The following is a 23256-nucleotide window of genomic DNA, read 5'->3' on the forward strand; positions in this document are numbered from 1 at the left end:
GTCTGCCAAGAGTGGGACTTGAACCCATATGGCCATCCGTGTGGGAGTATTGCCATTGGCAATTTCATTTCAGAAAATAATTAATTGGCTGTGGATCGTGGGGGGGGGGTCATTGAAATGAATAAAGGAGTTTGTTTTAATTTTCAGCGCATTGGGATATTTATTTGGTCCTCCTTGCTGCAAGGGGGCAGTAAAGAGCCAGGTCACGTGCGCTGCTCAGCTGGTAACAGGGAGGGTCCTGGTTGTGCTCAGCTGTTGGCTTTGCTAGAATGAAACCTGTGCCCAGAGCTCCCAAGCACAGCTAAACACCAGAGCAGCACTGGTGATAAGACAGCATGGAAAATTGCACTTTAAAAAATAAAACCTCGAATGGATTGGAGTGAGGGAGACGATTGGAAACTGCGTTGAAACCAAACCAAAACGAAAAGGGTGTTCACTGTTTGTTGTATCTCCATGAAGATACAGCCTGACAACTGACCTTGTATTGATGGACGGATCTGCAGACTGCAGCCCCCAGCCTGGAGGTGAGTGAGTGTTGGCGAGGACAAGTTCCTGGGAATCGCCTTTGGACACGTCCGAATTACTTGTTTACTTTGTAACCACGCACAGGAAGCCACATAAGGTTCAAACACACACACTGAGGCTTTTGTTGGTAAGTGGTCGCCACTTGTGTAAATGGGATAGTTAATTGACATGCAGGCGTTTCACCATAAGGGGACACTGACCCTTCAGAGTTCATGGCGGCAATCCGTTACCAACCGGGGCTCGGTGTATGCCACTGAATCACGTTCTGGATTCAAAGTCCCACTCAAGAGACTTGAGCATCAACTGTCGGCTGTCATTCAGTACGGACGGGGCGCGGCACTGTGGAAGGTACAGTCTTTCGGATGAGAGGTCCCGTTTGCCCTCCCACAAAAGAGTAGGGGGCGTTCTCCCTCGCCCTCCAATATTTATCCCTCAATCACAATTGCTAAGACAGATCTTCTGGCCGTTTTCACATTGCTATTTGTAGAAATTGAATTATTGTGTGCAAACTCCCTGCATTACAACAGTGACTATATTTCAAAAGTGCTTCAATGGCTGTGAAGTGCTTTTGCGATTAACACCTGGGTGTAAAAAGTGGTATATAAATGTACCCTTCTGAAATAGATTGGATAGTACAACTTTGACACTCCCACAGCCACTACTGCACTACCTAGGATCTACTACCTTGATCCTATCTCTGGAGTGGGGTGTGACCTCTCAATGTTCTGATTCTAAGACCAGAGTGCTATACTGAGGCACATTGTAATTAGCAACCCCTCAAGGTTAGATGAAATGTTTTACTTAGGTGACATAGTGGTTAGCTCTGTTGCTTCACAGCACCAGGGACCCGGGTTCATTTCTGGCCTTGGGTGACTATCTGTATGGTGTTTGTACTTTCTCCCTGTGCCTGCATGGGTTTCCTCTGGGTGCTCCAGTTTCCTCCCCCAGACCAAAGGTATGCAGGTTAGGTGGATTACACATGCTAAATTGCCCCTTGATGTCCAGGGATGTTGGGGTTACGGCAATAGGGCAAGGGAATGTACCAATGTATGGTGCTCTATCAGAGGGTTGGTGCAGACTCGATGGGCCAAATGGTCTCCTGGAGGAATTCTATTCTATGGTTCTTCTAATGGATAGTGAGGGACCCATTTTCTTGGTGCACATTACTCTATTTTTTTTATGTCGCTGTGCCTGTAAGGGTGAGAAGTGCTTCGAATTTCTGTTTTCAAGATTAGACTGGATAGCAGGATTGCTCTTCCATGGTTAAAGGTGCCCCATGCTTAAAGGTGCCTCGTTGGACAGAATCAAGAGGTCTTAACTCTTGCATCTCACTGTGCTGCAGCCATGTCATATGCTCAATGCTGACCCTAGGTGACTGTAATGGGGAGTTTTATTCCCCAAGGCTAAAATCCTTCCACTTGATAACTTTTCCAAGGCAAAACGGAAACACAAAATGCAAGAATTGGCAACTAAAGATTCTAATTCTGAGACTTCAGCCAAGCTCTGAAACTTGCTATTTAATGTTTTAGAAAGTGAGGGGGCACAACATCTGAGCGATGCCTCATTAAACCATAAGCCGCTGACCGTGATGTTTAATTTTGGATTATGACTATTTGAGGAATAATGAACAAACCAATCAAAAAGCAAATATGACCCACGCAAATGTGTTTTAAATTTTAAACTAAAATCGCTCCTAGAGGAACCAAGAAATGATTGTTTCACTTTCCATTTGAGATCATTTAACTTGAGCATGAGGGAATAATAGCTTGTGCATTTTTTAGTATATTTTAAAAGATATTTTTAATGAAAATTGAAACGTCTGGTGAATTTGTATGGACAATATGTTTAAACGGTGTGATTTCTTAATATAAAAGGAAGACTTGAGTGTAAATATGATCTGAAAATGTGAATAATGTGGGTGAAGAGACTGCATGGTGTTGGTTACAGAGGACATGCTTGTTGTAAGGAACATTTTAATGAGGGTCATATTATGTACCTGTGTTATAACCAGCATAATGCTTTGTTTTGTTTTACAGCAGCTGAGTCTCTCCTGCTGGCAAAGCTCATACCCAGCAGATCTCGTGAATTAGATTGTAAATCAGGCTGTGAGACTTGGGGTGTGGCATTTTCCCCTGATGGCTTATACTTTGCATGGTCACAGGGGCACCATATTGTGAAGTTGGTACCCTGGCCACTTGAAAGTCATAAAATGTAAGTTTGCAAATTCATTGCTTGAGGAATCCATGCGCTTCAGTGAGGAACTTTTATTACAAATATTTATGCTTGACCTTTTTCCTGTGGTGCATTTTTTATTCAATGAAAGTATGCAGAGCTGTTGCACTGAAAACTCCATTATTCCCGTTATTCTCTGATTGAGTACTCCCACCACAAAAATCAAATTAGAGGTAGAAAATGTGGTGCCTCATGTATAAATAAAACAGGCATGGGAATAAAGGTGAACAAAAGGAGCACTATGCAATTTTGTACACCAAGAAAATTTAAGATAAAATAATTGAGCAATGTCAGTTGTGACTGAACAGCTGTGTGTGGCTTGATAACATTCTGCTAATATATGTGCACCACGTTTTGTAAGGCAGAACTGCAAAACATGAGGCTATCGAGAAATAATTTTCCAATTAACTTTGGGTACGCGAGAGATAAGTATTACATAGAATCCCTCCAGTGCAGAAGGAGGCCATTCGGTTCATTGAGTCTGCACCGATCCTCTGAAGAGAATGTTAGCAGGCTTTGGGGTTTATAATGTAACTGTTTGCATTGTTTCAAAAGATGTTCTGAATTTAATAAGGTAATTCTTTGCATGGAAATTCCCTTCAGTTTTGTAAACATGCCCGTATCGCTTCTTACAGCTGCAAAAGGTTTCTATAACTTCAAATGAGTTTTTGCATCTACTCCCCTGAAGAATAATTAAAATGTTTGTAGTCATTATTTGTTGCTTAGTCAGTAGTCCAGTTGTGACCAAGGTAATCACTTGTTCAGAACTTGCTAGGAGGACGATGGTAAATTAAAATACCCAGTTAAAGTGGCAGATCAATCACAAGTGAGCCCAAAAAGCTGTCATTCAGCACTGCTATAGGTATAGTGGAGCCTCGCAATCTCCTGCCATTCTACTGACCCCTTAAAGTGCCATAGCCAAAGGCTCTATCATCAACCCGAACAACAGCGGACACCCCTGCCTCATTCCCCTGTACAGCCCAAAGCTCGGTAAACTCATCTCGTTTGTCTGTACATGCGCTGCTGGGGCCACATACAGCAGATGCACCCATGCCACAAACTTCGATCCAAACCTTCCCAGAACCTCAAATAGGTACTGCCACTTCACCCAGTTGAAAGTCTTTTCCGCGCCCATAGAAACCACGACATCCGGTACCCATCACTTTGATAGGGTCATAATCACATTTAATAACTGCCTAATGTTGCTGGATTGCCTGCCCGTTTGGTCCTCTGCAACCACCCCCGGAACGCATCCTTCCATCCTCCCCGCCACTAATTTAGTCAACACTTCACATCCGTATTAAACAATGACAAAGGCCTATATGACACATTCTCTAGTGGGTCCTTCCCCTTCTTCGGGATTAGCATGATCAACGCCTGGGTCAGTGCCACCAGCAGCTCCTTTTTCCCCAGCACCTCGCTAAACATCCCCAATAGATGTGCTGCTCTGACGCAAACTCCTCCGGCCCCGGGGCCTTCCCCACTTCATCCCTCTTATGCTATCCATCACCTATCTCTATCCTAAAGGCTCCTGCAACGCCTGCCTCCTCTCCTCATCTAGATGTGGGAATTCCAGCTCATCCAAAAACCGCCCCATGTACCCTTCCTCACCATCAGGATCAGCCAGACATAACTTCCCATACTCCCTAAAAGCCTCATTTATCTTCCCCAACTCCGACACTATCTCCCCCTTCCCTGCCCATACTTTCAGGATTTTCCTAGACCCGGCCTGCCACTGTAGCTGATGGGCTAGCATAGGGCTTGCCTTCTCTCCATATTCATTGTGCAACCCCGTCTTCCGCTTATCGAACTGCCCCTTGAACTTCTTTCTCTCCGCCAACTCCTCCTTGGGGGGGGCCCTCAAATATTTCCTGTCCACCTCAACTATCTCATCCAACAACCTCCATATTCCTTCTCCGATCTGTGAGCCTTGAATGAGATAATCTTACCCCCCCCCCCCCCTCGTACTACCGCCTCCCAAAATGTGCCGTCAATACCTCCTCATTCTGATTCAACTCCACATAGTCTTTGATCACTGACCGCACTTTATTGGGACAATGCGGTGTTAGGTTACTGCCTACCTACAGAATTAACTGATTCAGCTGCTCTGAGCATGAAGCCCTCAAAAAAAACTATGATCTTAATTTGGAACAATCCTTTGGGATTTATTTCTGCTGGTGTAACGTACAATATCGGCATCCAGTAGATTTGGGGTCCAAGAGATGGGACCAGCAGAATGATGCCATCCTCTTATTCTGGCATCCTTTTATACTTCAAGTTGCACAAGAATTGATGTAGATGTGACTACTGCCATTCCCCAGAGGTACTTTGCATCATCATTTCGATGAAGTATTAGTATTATCGGGCTACGCTTCAGTTCCTTCCCTGCCTTTCTTAAGCTGGGCTTGACGAACCCTCAGGCCTGTTCTGATCATGTTTCACTTCCTCAAGTTTTGAAGCACAATATTCCTTTTAGATGATGTCATAGGCAATCACCGGTTTAAAAAAAATATTCTCAACACATGGACTGAAACAAAAGCAAGTCATGTTGAAGTTGATCAAATTTATTTAATAGTGATTTAAATAATACAGATAGGGAATGCCCTCTACTTCTGCCAATTTTCTTTCTTTTCCTCCCCTCACCAATTCACCAAGTTTTACCTGTTCCTTCCCCCTTTTTATATCTACAAAATTTCTTCTGTTGGAGGCGGGGGGCTGAGACCAATGTGACTCCTCTCCCATCACCCCCAACTGAGATCAGCTAAACCACCATGGACTGGCGATTGAACTTGCCTATTGGGAAAAGATGAACAGCCTGTGTCTCTTTCGCTTGAAAAGAGGAGGCTGAGGGAAGGCCTAATGGAGATTTTTAAAATTGTGAAAGGTTTTGAGACAGTAAACAGAGAATGTTTGCATCTGTGGGGAGGAGTAATACATGAGGCCATCAGTAGAAGACGATCATGAGGAAATTTGATAGGGAATTCTAAAGAAGCTATCCAGAGAGTGGTGCGAATGTGGAATTCGCTATCACTAGAAGTCATTGAGATGGATGCCATAGATGCATTTAAGGGGGAAATTAAACTGGCACATTGTGGTGTTGGGGGGGGGGGGGGAGATTTGAGGGTTATACTGATAGATTTTGATTAGGAAAGAAGACGGGAGGAGGCTTGGGTGGAACATAAGTGTTGGCATGAAATGGCCAAACAGAATGGCTTGGTTCTGTTACGGTATATCCTTTGTAATTTCATTTACGTTTTACATCAATTACCAGTGAAAACTACAATTAAAATGGTGACATGCCACATTAATCATGAATTACGCAATCATTGCTTTTAAAAATAAGTATGTTTCAAAAGGTTAGCCGGCATTTCATAATGCTGAATTGTGGGTTAAATGCCAGGATCCAGCATAAGTTGCATGTCTGCAGGCATCACAAATGTGTGTGTTTTTGGTTAGCATATCTTCAGTGAGTCCTTCTTCTGTTGATGCTTTATCCTTATTTTCCTTTGACAGAAGTTATAAAAGTACACATCTTTTTAAAGCAGATGGAAGAGCAAAGGGCCAGTGTGGAGAAAGGATAATCGATTGTGGTCAAACAGTGTGGGGGTTATCATTTGGAGCAGCTCCATCTCAGAATGGTATTCAGTCGTCTGAGAACCAGCACAAATGTTCGGGTACAATCCTTGCCACAGGTCTCACCAATGGAGAAATCAAGTTGTGGAAAGTGCCTACTGGTAAAATATCTTGCGGTATCTCTGAACACGGGCCAATGATCTCATAGTGCTGAAAGAATGTAATTGTCACTTTAAGCAAGTTGCATTCAAAGCAGTAACTATTTTCCTCTTTGCTCCTCAAGGTATTAACTCTTGGTGTGGTTATTGATTCAGGGTGCAACAGTTTGTTCAATTGTCCATTTTGTGTGTTTGGCGATGTCAGTGATTACAATTATAAGGTGGATCACAGCCAAGCTTAATCCTGTCTACACCCTTAATTCGCACCCATCTAACAGGGTTGCTTTATAATGATTGTGTGGAAAATCCTGACTGATTTTCCCTCTTGCTAATTTAAGGGCATTGAGGTTAATTGTAATGCTTCAATTCTGGTCTTAGTCAAAATCAGCTAACTTGGTAGAAGCTTTGGCATTTACTGTACGGCTCAGTAGTTCAACTAACAAGGGAGAAGAGGGCACCTTTCAGAGGTCAGTACAGATGAATTTTAATCATTTTATTTGTACAAAGAGCAACATTTTGATTAATTCTTTTATTTATCATCAAAGCCGCCCCTCTTCCACCCCCCCCCCAACCCCCCCACAGATTAATTTTATTCCCATAATCTAAATAAAAGAGTTGCATGCGGTACAGTGGCACTGTGATTAGCACTGCTGCCTCACCACGCTGAGGACCCGGGTTTTATCCCGGCCCTGGCTCTCTGTCCGCGTGGAGTTGCACATTCTCCCCGTGTCTGCATGGGTCTCACCCCCACAATCCAAAGATGTGCAGGGTACGTGGATTGGCCACGCTAAATTTTCCCTTAATTGGGAAAAAAAATTTGAAAGAATGAATAAATAAATAAAGGAATTGCAAGTGAGTATTGAAATAAGATGAGGATTGAAATGAGAAGAGGTGTCCAGGCTTACTTGGCTGCCTCCTGAATCCTGCTTAAGCTACAAGTCAAGGAGGGAGCTAGGTCAGAAAAGTATGCAAATTGGTGGAATTTCTTGTGGTACTCCTTACTAATGGTCTTCTCCGCTTACGCTACTTGTACAGCATTAGCTATGAGGAGAGGTTGGATAAACTCGGTTTGTTCTCATGGAATGACAGGTTGAGGGGTGACCTGATAGAAGTCGTCAAAATTATGAGGGGCATAGTCAGAAGCTTTTTCCCAGGGTGGAAGAGTCAATTACTAGGGGACATTGGTTTAAGGTGCGAGGGGCAAAGTGTAGAGGAGATGTGCGAGGGACGTTTTTTACACAGGATGGTGTGTGTCTGGAACTCACTGCTGGAGGAGGTGGTGGAGCAGATACGATACTGACATTTAAGGGGTGTCTTGACAAATACATGAATAGGATGGGAATAAAGAGATACAGACCCCGGAAGTGTAGAAGGTTTTAGGTTATACGGGCAGTATGGTGAGAGCAGGCTTGGAAGATGGAAGAGCCTGTTCCTGTACTGTACTTTTCTTTGTTCCCTCTGAAAACTAGACTCCTAAATTGTGGTCCTCTTGATGAAGGGAAAATGTGAAAATTCAACAGTTGTAAAACACTCGTGCTTTTTTAAAAAAAAACCAGTTTGAACCAATACTAATTGGGTTGAAGGTTGCTATACAATGAAATACATTATCAAAAATTCTCTTTATTTATGTCCTTTTTAAGAGTGAGTTATGTGTTCAATTGGGAATTATGTCCAAAATACGCATTAAATTGCATTGGTTTGGCTTCGGGTTTCTGCTAAAATCGTTTTTCATAAACACAAACATAAAATGTGCCATAAACAAGTGCATCAGGTTGCATAATCAAACATAATTTGTTGCCCAAAAATATTCCTTGATCTATTTGAGTTTTATTAATGTAGTTGAAGGTAAGGGCAGCATGGTGGCACAGTGGTTAGCATTGCTGCCTCACGGCGCCAAGGTCCCAGGTTCGATCCCGGCTCTGGGTCACTGTCCGTGTGGAGTTTGCACGTTCTCCCCGTGTTTGCATGGGCTTCATCCCACAACCCAAAGATGTGCAGGGTAGATGGATTGGCCGTGCTAAATTGTCGCTTAATTGGAAAAAATTAATTGGGCACTCTAAATTTTTTTTAAAATGTAGTTGAAAATTGCCTTGTCAACAAAAATAATAATTTTGAATAAGTGTCCAGTTTTCCACCTCTAAATAATCCAATTTAAAATCACTGAAAATGACTGTTATAAACTGCTGAACCATTCAACAATTACAATGGTGCAACAATGTGTTTTTTTCATAATTTAAATACTTTGTTGATGTAATTTCTTTTTTCGCGCAATGTGCCTGCCTGATTTAAGAACATGAATACAGCTGAGTCTGGACCACGGCCGCTTTTGTGAGCGGGGCCTGATTCCAGCAATTTAAATCTTGAAACCAACATAAAAGATTATCAGTGACACAATTGTAAGTGGTTTTGGCCATAACTCATTATGTTTAAAATTCTCCTGATTTATTTTGTACTAATTTGGCTGATTCTGTCCAATTGTGTTAATATTATCATTGGGTTCAAGTTTCCACATGTTTCCCATGTGCAAAAGAAAGAAAAAGAAAAAATGTTATCGTCTCCGGCATTTGCAAATGATCAGTTTATAAATTTGACTGTTTTAATATTCCTTGTACCTACGTTTGTTTAATTTATGATCTTGCTGTGTTCAGCATATAGTTCTCTGATGTATAGTTTCCATGAAGTGCTCTAAAGTTTCACAAACCAGCAAGGAGAATATTTCCTTGTTTAAATTTTGGTTGTAAACGAGGGTTATACTGAGTCACTGAATTCAGAGATGTTTTTGAAAACCATCTAGTGTAAACTCTTGTGTAAAAGTGTCCTGTACTGCGTGATAGCTATTTATTGGTGTTTTTGTGGGCAAAAATACCCATTGCAGTGTTTGACTAAGCTACTAAAGTACAAATGAAAATCTTGTGTTTGAGTTGTGAGGAGAGGTGGATATTTTAGGGCTGACGTCAGATTGAAAAGTACTGTGTTGTTGGTGTTTTCAAAATTTTTCATAGAATTTCAAAATTCTATGTATTTCTCTAGTTTCAAACAATGTGTTCTATGTAAGTTAGAGATTGTCTAGGGTTACTATTTTATTTTCTCGCTTATATGAGAAAAATTGACTTCAAGATGATTTTTAGTATCATTTTTGGAAAATAATTGTATGGGAAGAACCATTTTCACATGGAATTGGCAGTAATGGAGTGGAGAGCAGCTAAGTGGATTGTATTGTAGCATCGGGCATGAGGTCATCTACAATTGGACTTCTGCAGTGTAAAACATTGAAATAATTATGATTAATGTCTATTTTATTTTTCATAGCTTTTGTTTGCAAACAAATGTTATTAATGGGAACCAATTGGAAGGAGTGCCATTGACAGTGTGAGGTCTCAAAGTTAACATTGGTTCATTCTTAGTTTCTGTGAGATTGCAATTTTCACTCATTGCAGTAAATAATGTTGCTTCTGGAGGCAAGTGGCATCATCAGATGTGACCCCCTAATGCAAGTCCCCGCTAATTTTGTGAAAGGCTCTGAAACTCTTGGTTGGCTTTGCGGATGATGACCCTTGTTTTCAATCTGCTATTGCTGGTGAGTGGGAACATTTTATCGAACATGGGTGGGGAAAAGAGCTGGGAAAATTCACAGTCCTCAAGGTAGCCTGTACTAACTGCACATTGTTGAATGTTGTATAAGTTGGGTAATTTGACAGCAAAGGAACCATGGTATGTGCTAATTCAGCTCTCTTTCTCCCTGTTGAATGCACTCATTCCACCAAACCATTGATGTCATCAACCTTTTTTGCTTGCAGAGATGAAGAGAAAAATGGCAATGCATTCAGATCACTATCAACGCTTCTAACTGTTTAATCTTTCACAGATTACTGATGGTCTCGATTGACAACCAGGGTAGATGTTTCAATGGTTTTCACGCTAAGACTGTTTCAATATTGGCTATTTCTACTTTTACGAGTTTCATGGACAACTAGTATTGATTGGCCCTCATTGATCTATGGTGTTTAAAGTTCTGCTAAGTACCTAAGCTTGCCTCAACAATGGTCATTTAAAAACTAAAACATGTAGGAACATGTTCCTGTTCTGATTCATTTGTAACTTGAGAAATTTATGTTCCATTTGTGTGGTTAGTAGCAGTTGAAGGTGCAAACATCATGATGGGCCAGCACCAAAGTAAACTATTTAGTAATTTTCTATTTGGAAAGATGCCTACAGTATGTATTTCAACCCTGTTACAAATCTTGTTACAAATCTTCCACTTGATATATTGTTTAAAGTCTGGAACTGACACCTTCAGAATAAGATGCTCACCAGTTTGATCCCCAGTAATTAACTGATGTCTCTCCATTGGGGTATCACTGATCATTGGTCTGAGAGATAAATCAGAATCGACCAGGGTTCCTCCTCATCATTGCTATTATAGTCACTCCATATACTAGATGCATGTGTTGGGTTGGGTTAGGGCAGGAGAGGTCTTGGCTGTGATGATTAGTGCAGTTGAGTAGCTTGCCAACATTTGACATCTGAATTTACAGGAACAATTACTCGAGTGAGAAAGTGCAAAGCTGACACTCCTGAAAACCTTATCCAGAGGCGGGACTGAACTTCTTAATTTTACACGGCATGTAGTTTTAAACATTCCTATTTCTGTTGCAGCACATCTTCTCTTCAATTTAAAAGGACACCAGTCTGTAGTGAGATGCTTTGCTTTTATCTCCAATGAAAACTTCATGTTGATTTCTGCGTCACGAGACACAACAATGCGTGTATGGGATCTAAAACAGGATGGTACGTGGAAAGAAAAAGCGCACATAATTTTCTGTCTATATTGTTAAAGAGAAACCAGCAAATTAACTTTTTGTTGTGAGCACATAGTGCCTCCAGTGAGACTATGAATTAGGGACGGAATAGTCCCACCCCCCGCACCCCATGTAAAACTGAATGCATGTGGAACAAACCTCCAGCAATACCATATCAAACCTGATCAGTAATTTCTTCCAAAGTTGTATGTGGGGGACAATGATTCCAGGTTGAATAGTAAGAGTTGTGAGTATGAATTCACAGCATTTTCAATTCTCCCTTTTATTACCTTGCTGATATTGCAGTATTACAGTATGGGGTGAGAAAAATCTTCCCCTATATTCCTGGATTGTACTCCTCAGCACAAGGCAGCACGGTGGCGCAGTGGTTAGCACTGATGCCTCGTGGCGCTGCGGTCCCAGGTTAGATCCTGGCTCTGGGTTACTGTCCGTGTGGAGATTGCACATTTTCCTCGTGTTTGCGTGGGTTTCGCCCCACAACCCAAAGATGTGCAGGGTAGGTGGATTGGCCAAGCTAAAATTGCCCCTTAATTGGAAAATATGAATTGGGTACTCTAAATTTAAAATAAAGAATCATTGCCCTTGGAATTCAATCAACATTTGAATCAGCTGTTGATCCATGCAGCTGGAGGCAAAGTGATGTCAATGTGGAATATATGCACTTTGGTCGGCATGGTAGCACAGTGGGTAGCACTATTACTTCACATCTCCAGGGTCCCAGATTCGATTCCTCGTCTTGGGTCACTGTCTGTGCGGAGCCTGCACGTTCTCCCCGTGTCTGCGTGGGTTTCCTCCGGGTGCTCCGGTTTCCTCCCACAGTCCAAAGATGTGCAGGTTAGGTAGATTTGCCATGTTAAATTGCCCTTGGTGTCCAAAAAGGTTAATTGGGGTTACGGGGATAGGGTGGAGGTGTGGGCTTAACTGAGATACTCTTTCCAAGGACCGGTGCAGATTCGATTGGTCGAATGGCCTCCTTCTGCATTGTAAATTCTATGATTCTGTGACGCAATGTAAAGAACACTAAATGCTTAATGAAAGTGTCAGATGAGAATTCAAGTTTTTGTTGATGCCGTTTAATGTATCAGGATGTATTTATATGTAGTACTGTATCTACACAGTCTAAATGGGTGAGGTGGAGTATATAATGGACTATACAAGCTTTAGCTTAGTGAACAGGTCACCAAAATTTTCTATGATACAGCAAAGGAGGTGGCCTGTTGTTTGAAACTTTAAGTCTTACTCCCTTACTCTTTCCACATAGCCCTGTAATTATATTTCTTTGGGATATTTATCCAGTTCCCTTTTTCAAAGTTATTACTGAATCTGCTTCCACTAGTTTTTCAGGTTGGGCACTCCTGCCCGCAACGACTTGCTGCATTAATTATTTTCCTTGTACTATCTCTTTTTCTTTCTGCCTTGCATCTGTTCTCTGGTTATTGATCCTCCTGCCGCTAGAGACAGTTTCTCTTTATTTACTCTATGAAAAATATTCATGATTTTGAACAACTTTCAAATCTCTTCTGACCTTTGCCTGCTCTTAAGGAGAACAACCCCACTTCCCCACCATAGCTGAAATCCCTCATCTCTTTAATATCCATTATGCATTTTTACGGCTTGTGTGCATCCTTCCTAAAGTGTGGTATCCAGAATTGAACACCGGTCAGCCCTAATCGGTATTTTTAGGAAGAATCAGCAAAACCTTCCTGCTTTTAAAATAATGCCTCAGATAAAGCCAAGGCTTCTGAACGTATATTTTGAAATGACCCTCTTGGCTTGTCCTGTCATTTCAAATGTTTTTGTAAATACATGCCAAGGTGTCTGTCTGGCACCCTCACCCTCTTTAATATTGTGCCATTTAGTTCATTTTTCTCATTCTTGCTACCAAAATGTGTCACCTCTCACTTCTCCATGTTAAATCTCTCTTCTTTTTTTTATGTGTCCGTCCATTTCACTAGTCTATTCTTGAACACCTAAAATCCTTTGCTGGCCTGTTAACTTTTTGTTCATGGAATGTTGACATCACTGTCAAGATCATTATTTATTTCCTATCTCTAATTCTTGAGCAGGTAATGGTGAGCATCTTCTTAAAATGCTGTGGTCAGTGAGGATGCACCCACAGTGTTGTTAGGGAGGGAGTTTCAGGATTTTGACCAGACGATATATTTCCAAGTCAGAATGTTGTGCAGCTTGGAGGGGAATTGGTGGTGATGTTCACATGCGTCTGCCACCCTTGTTCTTCTAGTAGAGATAATGGCTTTGCGAGGTGCATTTGCGAGGTGCTGACAAAGAAGCCTTGGCAATTGCTGCAATGCATCTTGTAGATGTTGAAAACTGTATTGGTACACTGGTATGGAGGGAGTAACCATTTGAGATGATGGATAAGGTGCCAATCTAGCTCTGGAAAGTGATGAATATTTTGTGTGTTGTTGAAGCTGCGTTAATTCACTAAAGTGGGGAGTATTCAATCATATTCCTAACTTGTACCTTTGCAGAATGTGGATGTGTTTCGGCAAGCCACTTGTTACGGAATACGAACTCTGCCATGCTCTTGTAGCCAGAGTATTTATGTAGCTGGTCCATTTTAAGTTTATGATCAATGGTACGCCCCAGGTGGTTCTGAAATTTAGTGATGTGTAATCACAGTAAATATCAAGGGGAGATGATTAGACCTCCCTGGCACTTGTGCACCATGAATATTACTTGCTACCTATTAAGTCTAAGGCAGAATGGTGTCGTATTGCATGTGAGCATGGACTGCTTCGGTGTCTGAGGAGTCACAAATGGTACTGAACACCATGCAACCAAATCATCCCTACTTGTTATGGAAGGAAAATTATTGAAGAAGTAGTTGAACACTGCCCTGAGGAATTCCCACAGTGAAGTTCTAGTGGATTGGCCTCCAATAACAGCAGCATCTTCCTTTGTGCTGGATATGACTCCAGCATGGAGAGTTTTCCCTAATTCCATAGAATCACTACAGTGCAGAAGGAGGCCATTCAGCCAGTTTTCACCAACCCTGAAAGAGCATTCTACTTAGGCCCACTCCCCTGCACATTGATCATGGCCAATCCACGTAACCACATCTTTGGACTGTGGGAGCATCCGGAGGAAACCCATGCAGACGGGGAGAATGTGCAAACTTCACGTACATAGTCACCCAAGGCAGGAACCAAACCCAAGTCCCTGGCATTAAGAAGCAACAGTGCTAGCCACTGTGCCATCGTAATTCTTAAATTTTATTAAGAGGTCATTAATGCCACACTTGATCAAGCACTGCTTGATATCAAGTGAAGGTGGTTACCCCACAGCTTAAGGAAGAGTCAACAGAGAGAGACTGGGTGAACATTGGACAGACTAGAAGGACAAGGCAGAGGTAGTGCAGCAGACCTCTGGGGACATCCCATTTTCTAACAGTTGCTCAATTCTGAGTACTAATGGGGGAAAGAGGGGTTCTCTGGAGAGAGCAGCGAGAGTCATGACCAGATCACCTGGCTCAGCTGTGAAGGGAGGGAGGAGAAAAGACAGGAGGGGGGGGGGGGGGGGGGGGGGGGGGGAATTCCATAGATAGTGGAACATAAGGATGCTTTTGTGGTAGAAGATGCGATTCCAGGATGGTACGTTGCCTCCCTGATGCAAGAGTCATGGATAGCATCATGTGTCTTTGGAACATTCCAGAGCAGTGTTTTTCAAACTTTTTTTCCGGGGACCCATTTTTACCTGCCGGCCGACCTTCGTGAACCACCATTTTCACTTACCTTTTAATGCGACAGGTGAGCCTGCTTGGTCCTCACGATCTCACTTGCTTTGTCATTCAATGTTAGATTTCTGTATGGGTTGTTCATCAGAGGTCCTGGAACTCACACCACCACTGCTTTGTCCTGTTGTGGATTCTCCTGAGCCACTCACTCCAGCAGGTTTAGCTCTGGAGATCCTGGCCTGTTGTGCCTCTGGGTCTCTCTTCCTTAATACAAAATGATCCATTTAAAATTTTACAGTCCTGTTGCTTGTTTGCTGCTGACAAAATGGAGGAATCATAATAGCGTCCAGAGCACATGATGTCAGTGTTCGGGGCGCGTGACCTGCTCTCTGCTGCCGCTCCAGGCAGGAAGACACATTGCATTAAAAAAAAATCTTCTCTTGGTCAGCGTGCTGACGTCAGGAGGAGGCCGTGTTTCTTGCTGGACTCTGGGCATGCGCACTTATGAGCGTGAGCATGCGCAGCCCACCTGCATTCTGAAAGCTGGTCGCAGCAGGCATTTTTAAAAGCCAGCTACTGCGGCTATTATGCATTAATTCCCGCGATTGGGAACACCACACCTGCTTCACCCGTGGGTTGCGACCCCAACTTTGAAAATGACTGTTCTAGAGGGTGAGGGTGTCCAGACAGAGGTTGTGGTTCATATCGGTACCAAGAATATAGGTAGGAAAAGGGATAATGTCCTACAGGCTGAGATCAGAGAATTAGGAAAGACATGAGCAAGCAGGTCCTCCAAGGTGGTGATCTCTGGATTACTTCCAGGGCCACATGCGAGTGAGTATAAATAGGAGAATGCACCAGATTAATTAGTGGCTGGAGAGATGGCGCAGGAAGAAGGGTTTTAGATTTCTAGGACATTGGGACCAGGCCAGGGGAAAGTGGGATCTGTACAAGCCACACAGTCTACACCTAAATAGGAACAGGGTGAATGTCCTTGCAAGGAGATTTGTTAGTGTTGTTGAGGAGCGTAACTAGATTGGCAGTTAAATGGGAACTGGAGGGCAGATTCATATTGAACAAATTCAGAGGAGGTTACGGGAGACCGAATGTCAGCAAATGACTGAAAGATCGAGAAGCAAAGGTTAAAAAGTTTACGGCAATGTTAAAATGTGATTTATTGAAATGGAAGGAGTGTAATAAAGCTAGTGAGTTGAGGGCACGGGTAGATGCATGACAGCATGATATCATTGCTATAACAGAGACTTGGTTTAAAAAGGGTCAAAAATAACAACTCTACATCCCTGGTATAGGAGTTTTAGGAAGTATAGATATAAAATTGCACACACTACTCCAGCTGCGGCCTCACCAAAGTTTTATACGGCTCCATCATGACCTCCCTGCTTTTGTAATCTATACCCTGATTGATAAAAGCGATATGCCTTTTTCACCACCCTAATAACCTGCCCTTCTGCCTTCAGAGATCTATGGACAAACACGCAAGGTCCCTTTGTTCTTCAGAACTTCCCAGTGTCAGACCTTTCATAGTATACTTCCTTGTTAAATTACTCCTTCGAAAGTGTATCACCTCACACTTCTGAAGGTTAAATTCCATCTACCACTTTTCTGCACATTGGACCATCCCGTCTATATTTTCCTGACACTCCACCTCACTGTAAGGCCCGACCAATCTTTGTGTCATCTACAAACTTACTGAGCCTACCTCCCACGTAGTCATCTATATCATTTATATAAATGACAAACAATAGGTGGCCCAACACTGATCCTTGTGTTACACCAATGGTCACTGGCTTCCAGACACTAAAACAGCCGTCTATCATCACGCTCTGTCTCCTACTGCTAAGTCAATTATGAATCCACTTTATCAAATCGCCCTGTATCATATGTGCATTTGCCTTCTAAATAAGTCTCCCATTTGGGACCCTGTCAAAGGCTTTGCTGAAATCCATGTAAACTACATCAACTGCACTACCCTCATCTATATACTTGGCTACATGCTCAGAAAATTCAATCAAATTTGTTCGGCATGACCTTCCTCTGACAAAGTCATGCTGACCATCCCTGATCAAACCGTGCCTCTCCAAATGGAGATAGATTCTCCTTCAGAATCTTCTCCAGTAGTTTCCTATCCACTGACGTGAGACTCACTGGTCTGTAGTTCCCTGGCTTGTCTCTACAACCTTTCTTAAAAAGTGGGACCACATTAGCTGTCCTACAGTCCTCTGACACCGCCCCCGTGGCTAGAGAGGAATTAGAAATTTGGGTCTGACAATCTCCTCAGCAATCTCCTCCCTTGCCTCCCACAGCAGTCTCGGTCACATCTCATCCGGACCTGGATATTTGTCCACTTTTAAGCCCGCTAATATGTTCTGTACCTTGTCACTCCTTATGACAATTTGCTCAATAGGGCAAGAATAGTTGGGGACTTCAACTACTCCAATATCAACTGGGGTCTGAACAGTATAATGGGTACAGAGGACACAAAATTCTTGAACTGCATTCATGAGAACCTTTTGTTCAGCGAGCACGTAACGAGTCCAGAAATAGGGTGTAATTCTAGATTTAGTCTTAGAAAATAAAGTTTGGCAAGTGGATGACGTAGCAGTGGATGACCATGATGCAGTTAGATTTAGCATCTTTATGAAAAAGTGCAAAGATAGAACAGGAGTGACAGTTCTAAATTGGGGAAAGACAAATTTTATGAAGCTGAGAAGTGATCAAAGTGGATTGGTTGCAGCAACTGAAGTGACAGACCAGTGGGAGACATTCAAAAGCGAGATCCTATGGGCACAGTGCAGACATGCCCCAAATCTAGAGCCTGTTGGTTATCTAGAAGCTTAAAAGATAAGAAAGCTTGTGATGGAAAGCCTAGAGGAATATAGAAAATCCAAGGGTGAAATAAAAAAGGTAATTAGGAAGGTAAAGAAGAGGATATGAAACATTATTGGCAGGTAAAATCAAAGAAAACACATATATTTTACCAGTACATTAAGAGCAAGAGAATAACTAAGGAAAGGGTGAGGTCTATCTGAGATGTATGTGGTAACATGTGCGCTGAAGATGTGGGCAGGGTTCTCGATGAATACGTTGTCTGTCTTCTCTAAGGAGGGGGATGATGCTGATTTATTCTAGTTAATCAGGACCTTCAATATTAAATACAATAAGCATAGAGAGGAATTACTGGAGGGACTGACATTCTTGAAGGTGGATATATCACCAGGGCCAGATGGATTGTATCCCAGGCTGTTCATGGCAGCCAGTGAGGATCATTTTACAATTCTCACTAGATACACGCGAGGTACATGAGAATTGGAGGTCTGTGGACGTTGTACCATTATTTTAAAAAGGGTGCAAGGGATACGTCAAATAATTATAGGCCGGTCAGTTTAATGGAATGGTGGGCAAATTATTCTATTCCATTCTGAGAGGCGGAATAACTCACTTAGAAAGGAATAGATTAATCAGGGATAATCAGCAGGGTCATGTCTTACAAGGAGGTTTGTTGAGGGTAGCGCAGAAGATGTTGTCCACATTAATAAGGCATTTGACAAGGTACCACATGGCAGACTGGTCAGAAAAGTAAAAGTCCATGGGTACAGGGGAAGGTGGAGAGTTGGATCCAAAATTGGCTTAGTGCAAGGTAACAAAGGGTAATGGTTGCTGGATGTTTTTGTGAATGAAAAATGGTTTCCAGTGGTGTTCCACAAGGCTCAATGTTGGGTCTCTTGCTGTTTGTTGGACTTAAATGTGAGTGCATGATTGTGAAATTTTTAGTGCCACAAAAATTGGCCATGTACTTGATGGTGAAAAAGGATAGCTGTTATCTCTAGAATGATATCGATAGCTTGAGTGAGCGAGAAAATTGCAGATGGAATTCAATTCCGAGAAGTCTATGTGGATTTGGATAGGGCAGACAAGCTAGGGAATGCACAAATGGGAGGATAGGGAGGTAATAATGGAACTTTATAAAATGCTGGTTAGGGTCACAGCTGAAATTTTTATATAGTTCTGGTTGCCACATTACAGGAAAGACATAATTCCTCTGGAGAGAGAAATATTCTAAGAATGTTGCCAGTGCTTGACAATGGAGCTATGAGGATAGATTGGATAGGCAGGGTTTGTTTACCTTGGAACTGAGGAGGTTGAAGGGAGACCTGATTTTGGTGTACAAAATTATGAGGGTCCTGAATAGAGTAGACAGGGATGCCCAGTTTCCCCTAGCGGAGAGGGCAATCACTAGGGGGTGCAGATTTAAGGTGGTTGGTAGTAGGATTAGAGGGGACATGAAAATCTTCTTCACCCGGAGGGTGTTGGTGTTTAGAATCTGCTGCCTGGTTTGGTGCTGGAGGCAGAAATATTCAACTCATTTTAAAGGTATCTGGATCTGAACCTGAGGTGCTGTAACTTGCTAGGCTACAGGCCGGGTACTGGAAGATGGGATTTGACTGGGGAAGCTAGTTTATTGTTTATTTTTCAATCGGCACAGACACAATGGGCTGAATTACCTCATTCTGTGCTGTAATGGTTCTATGATGACATTTATCGTCCTCCAGCATCACTGCTATATCAAAGGCAGTTTAGTGGCCTGATCCTCTATAGATTCACCCTTTTTACTTCCTTCATTTACTGAGGAAGCATCCCATCCAGACTGGTTGACTTTTCTAAACTGTGGACCTTTTTTTAAAAATACCACCTCCTTATCTAAATTTGTTACTACTTTCCACTTTGCTGCTATATTGTCAGCATTCTCTTCTCTCGTGAAGACACATGCAACATATTCATTTGGTACCTCAGCCATGCCTTCTGCCCCCGCAAGAACCTTATTTTTTGTCTTTAATTAGATCCAACTCTCAACAATCCTTCTGCTGTGTGTTTATAAAGATTTTTGGGTTTACATTTTTGCTCCACTTATTCATACTTCATATGTGCTTGTTGCATGGAATATTGATCATCCAAAATATTCTACAGTGAATGGAAGCAAATTAATACCTATAGATATCCTGATGGTGGTTGGACAATGACATAGTGGTTCGGCACAGAGGGGATGAGGAAATCGAAAGACAAATCACATTCATGCCCACCTATTAGATTGGTTTATATGTAACGAAAGCAGCAGGCATTGTGAGAGAGGAAACACATTAAGTTTTTTAATTTTTTATCCCATTAAAGTTACAAAGCCAATGCTCCAAAAAAAACTATTCAAATTGAATCCAATTCATGGTCTCCACAAGAGAGATATACAAGATCCAAGCTGACAAGAAAAGAAATTGCACCTCACCTTGGGCTTGATCTTATCCAAAAGGCCGAAGTGCTGGTGCATGAAGCAAATTTTAAAATGTAATGTTCTCTATATTCATTTGTAGTTATGCAATATTAGTGTCTTTACTTCAAGATTTTATTGTATGCCATTATGGTTTGGTTCTATGGATGTCTTTTTTTGATATTTTAATTATCAAAAAGGTGCATTTTATTAAAACATTCAGTATTTTAATGAACTATGCCAACTAAATATGTGAATCATATTTCAAAGTTGACTGTCTATGATGACTAAGAATCTAAAATTGCGCTTGTTAAATAGATGCTTTATCTCTGTCAATCAGAATTCCTAGCGCACTCAGTTGTGGGAAATATTTCTCATAGTTGGGTGCTCCTCGGTCTACTACTTCCGAATATACTGCACAATTGTCTCAATTCTGGCTTCATCGCTGAGGGTTGTTTAAGTATAATACATTGCTACATTTTTTTCTCTCCACCCTCCTCCAGGTAAACTACTGCAAACATTAAATGGCCACAACCAATGGGTTTATTGTTGTGCTGTCACTCCTGACTCGAGCATGCTTTGTTCTGTGGGAGGAGGAAAGACTGTAAGTTTCCAACTTAACTATAAAGTTCAATCAGCCTGAGCCTTTTGGGCAAGGAACATTTCATTTACATAAGATGTGGCTTGTAGATAGTTATTCAATGACACTAAGATGCTACTGAGTGACACTAGTTTCATTAAAAGTACATGGTAATTCTAAAATAATTGTAGGATGTTCTATTGAACATTATGAAGGAATTCTAGAAGTTAACTCCCATTATTTAATGTTCACAATCTCTTCTTACATACCCAGTTTCAGGCCATAAATAACCATTACTAACATTTGTGGGATGTTTGGGAAATTCACACCCTTCTGATCAAAGTTGACGACTCTACTTTAGTTGCAGCTGTAATTAGTCAATGAAAGGTTGTCTATGACTCATGGGTAAGCACAAATGAACCTGTCATTTGCAATATTTTCTTGCTGGACCTATTAGATCATCTGCTGTGGCTGCATTTGTTTTCAATCAGAGGAAGCATTCAGATATAAAGTTCAGCAAGACTATTAATCTATTTCTTTATGGCTATCTTCAGAGTTTGGGGTACTGTACATAATTGATTTTTAATTTTAACTTTTTCACCGGGTCTTTTATTTCTTTCCATTAGTTAGACTTTCCTTTTGGTTCATTTACCACCTTCAATATTTTTTTCTCTCTGTCCTGACATTACTGAAATAGCTAAGATGTTTGTGTCTGTGAAGAAGTTAGAATTGCACAACAATGAATTTTATGACCTACCGTCATAGTGTTCCTTTACTAGGAAGGTGTGGCAGTGTCCCAAGAGTTCAGTACACAAAGTTCTCTTGGTAGATTAGACACCTGAACCAGTATCTTTGTTTTCACCTCCCCTTTGTTTCATTTTAATTTGTCAGTGATTTCACTGAGTCTACTTCCTATGCTAGACCTGTTTGGGATGTGTTTGCAGACCTAGCTTTATTCCATTATGTACACTCATGCGGTCTTCTGTATATGTATCACCTTCCTTTTAAGACCTTCTGTAAAACCTGTTTGACAAGCCTTTGGTCAGCCCTTGTTGTATATCCTTTTGCCTGATTATTCCTGAAGCATCTTTTGAATGTTTGTTTTTTTCTGTGAAAGACATTTGTACAAATTCTTGTATTTGCTGCTGCAAGTCTTGGGGTAGATTTTGTCACTCAATTTGAAGGAATCTTGAAAACTGATTTGAAATGAACAGGTAACTAATTTTGTCTTGGCTTCAATAGTTCCAGCATCAGTCCTGCTAAAGAAATATTGTCCATCTGGATGTTTACAGCACAGAATTCGGCCTATTTGTGTGTGTATGTGTGTGAGAGAGGGGTGAATCTCAGATAACTGGAGTTTCTTACAATATCTGATATCAGTCTTAATGATGGTGTAAACGTTTCTGGTAAGGGCAGTAGGCCCACAGGATTTTGATGTGTGCTTGCAGAGGCACTCATTGCAAGCAAGGACTGGGAATACTACCCTGATTATACCTTTGGTATGAACATTAAACAGTGCGCTCGCTAACTAAATATTTCTGGTTTGACATTTTTCTATGACATTGCTAAGAAATTGTGGTACGATTTAAGTGTATGGTGATTGCAGGTGTTGCTGTGGAGTATGGCATCATATAAAGTGATTCAGAAACTAGAAGGACATGGTGGCGATGTTGTATCATGTGAATTTTCCTCCAATGGAGCATTACTAGCTACTGCATCTTATGACACACACGTAATTGTGTGGGACCCATACACTGGAGAGAGCCTGATGAAGCTGAGGTAAAAAAGCATTTTGTGCAAAATTATATTGCAAGTATTTTGCAACGTGGTGTTGAGAATGATATTGGCTTATGAGGGGAGGCAATGGCATAGTGGTATTGTCACTGGACTAGTAAACTAGAGACAGAGTAATACTCTGGGGGTGGGTTTAAATCCCACCAGTGCAGTTTGAATTTGAATTCAGTAAAAATCTGGAATGAAAAGTCTAATGGTGACGATGAAATGATGGTCTTAAAAGCCCATCTGGTTCACTAGTGCCCTTTTAGGGAAGGAAATCTGCAATCCTTACCTGGTTTGGCACCAGATTCATAGTAACATGGTTGACTCTTAGTGGCCACATTGATAGGCCCATCCACCGCCTAGAGAATCCGTGACTGGCCATTCCAGGGAGTGCTGAAAGCACTATCTGGTACTTCACTTACCTTCCTGTATTCAGGGCTCCCAGAATCTTCAAGTGGATTTCCTGTCTCCCAACAGCTGATGCCCAATTGGAGCGAACAAGCTGGATTTCTGCTTTGGGACGCAGCCTCCATCCCCATGAATTAGGGAAGAAATTGTTTTGTTTTTTTAAAAATGAAAATACATCACTAAATTAGATAAAGTCCTTGGTTATA

At 41.7% G+C, this 23256-nt stretch overlaps 1 protein-coding gene across 4 annotated transcripts in view; it reads left to right on the forward strand.

The window, feature by feature from the left end:
- The first annotated feature begins 221 nt into the window (after nt 1–221).
- wsb2 (WD repeat and SOCS box containing 2) overlaps nt 222–23256 on the forward strand; it is a 32350-nt gene continuing 9315 nt past the window's right edge. Inside the window, exons 1-6 of one of the 4 annotated variants that reach the window (XM_038791060.1) lie at nt 222–524; nt 2562–2736; nt 6271–6491; nt 11145–11276; nt 20787–20887; nt 22470–22642. In XM_038791060.1, the coding sequence (XP_038646988.1) occupies nt 488–524; nt 2562–2736; nt 6271–6491; nt 11145–11276; nt 20787–20887; nt 22470–22642 (839 nt within the window). In that variant the 5' untranslated portion in view covers nt 222–487. Of the gene's footprint in view, nt 525–2561; nt 2737–6270; nt 6492–11144; nt 11277–20786; nt 20888–22469; nt 22643–23256 lie in introns of those variants that run through there. The other 3 variants (XM_038791066.1, XM_038791076.1, XM_038791085.1) reach the window with 3 other exon arrangements.

The sequence above is a fragment of the Scyliorhinus canicula genome, chromosome 1 (assembly GCF_902713615.1).
Source record: "Scyliorhinus canicula chromosome 1, sScyCan1.1, whole genome shotgun sequence".
Taxonomy (NCBI): domain Eukaryota; kingdom Metazoa; phylum Chordata; class Chondrichthyes; order Carcharhiniformes; family Scyliorhinidae; genus Scyliorhinus; species Scyliorhinus canicula.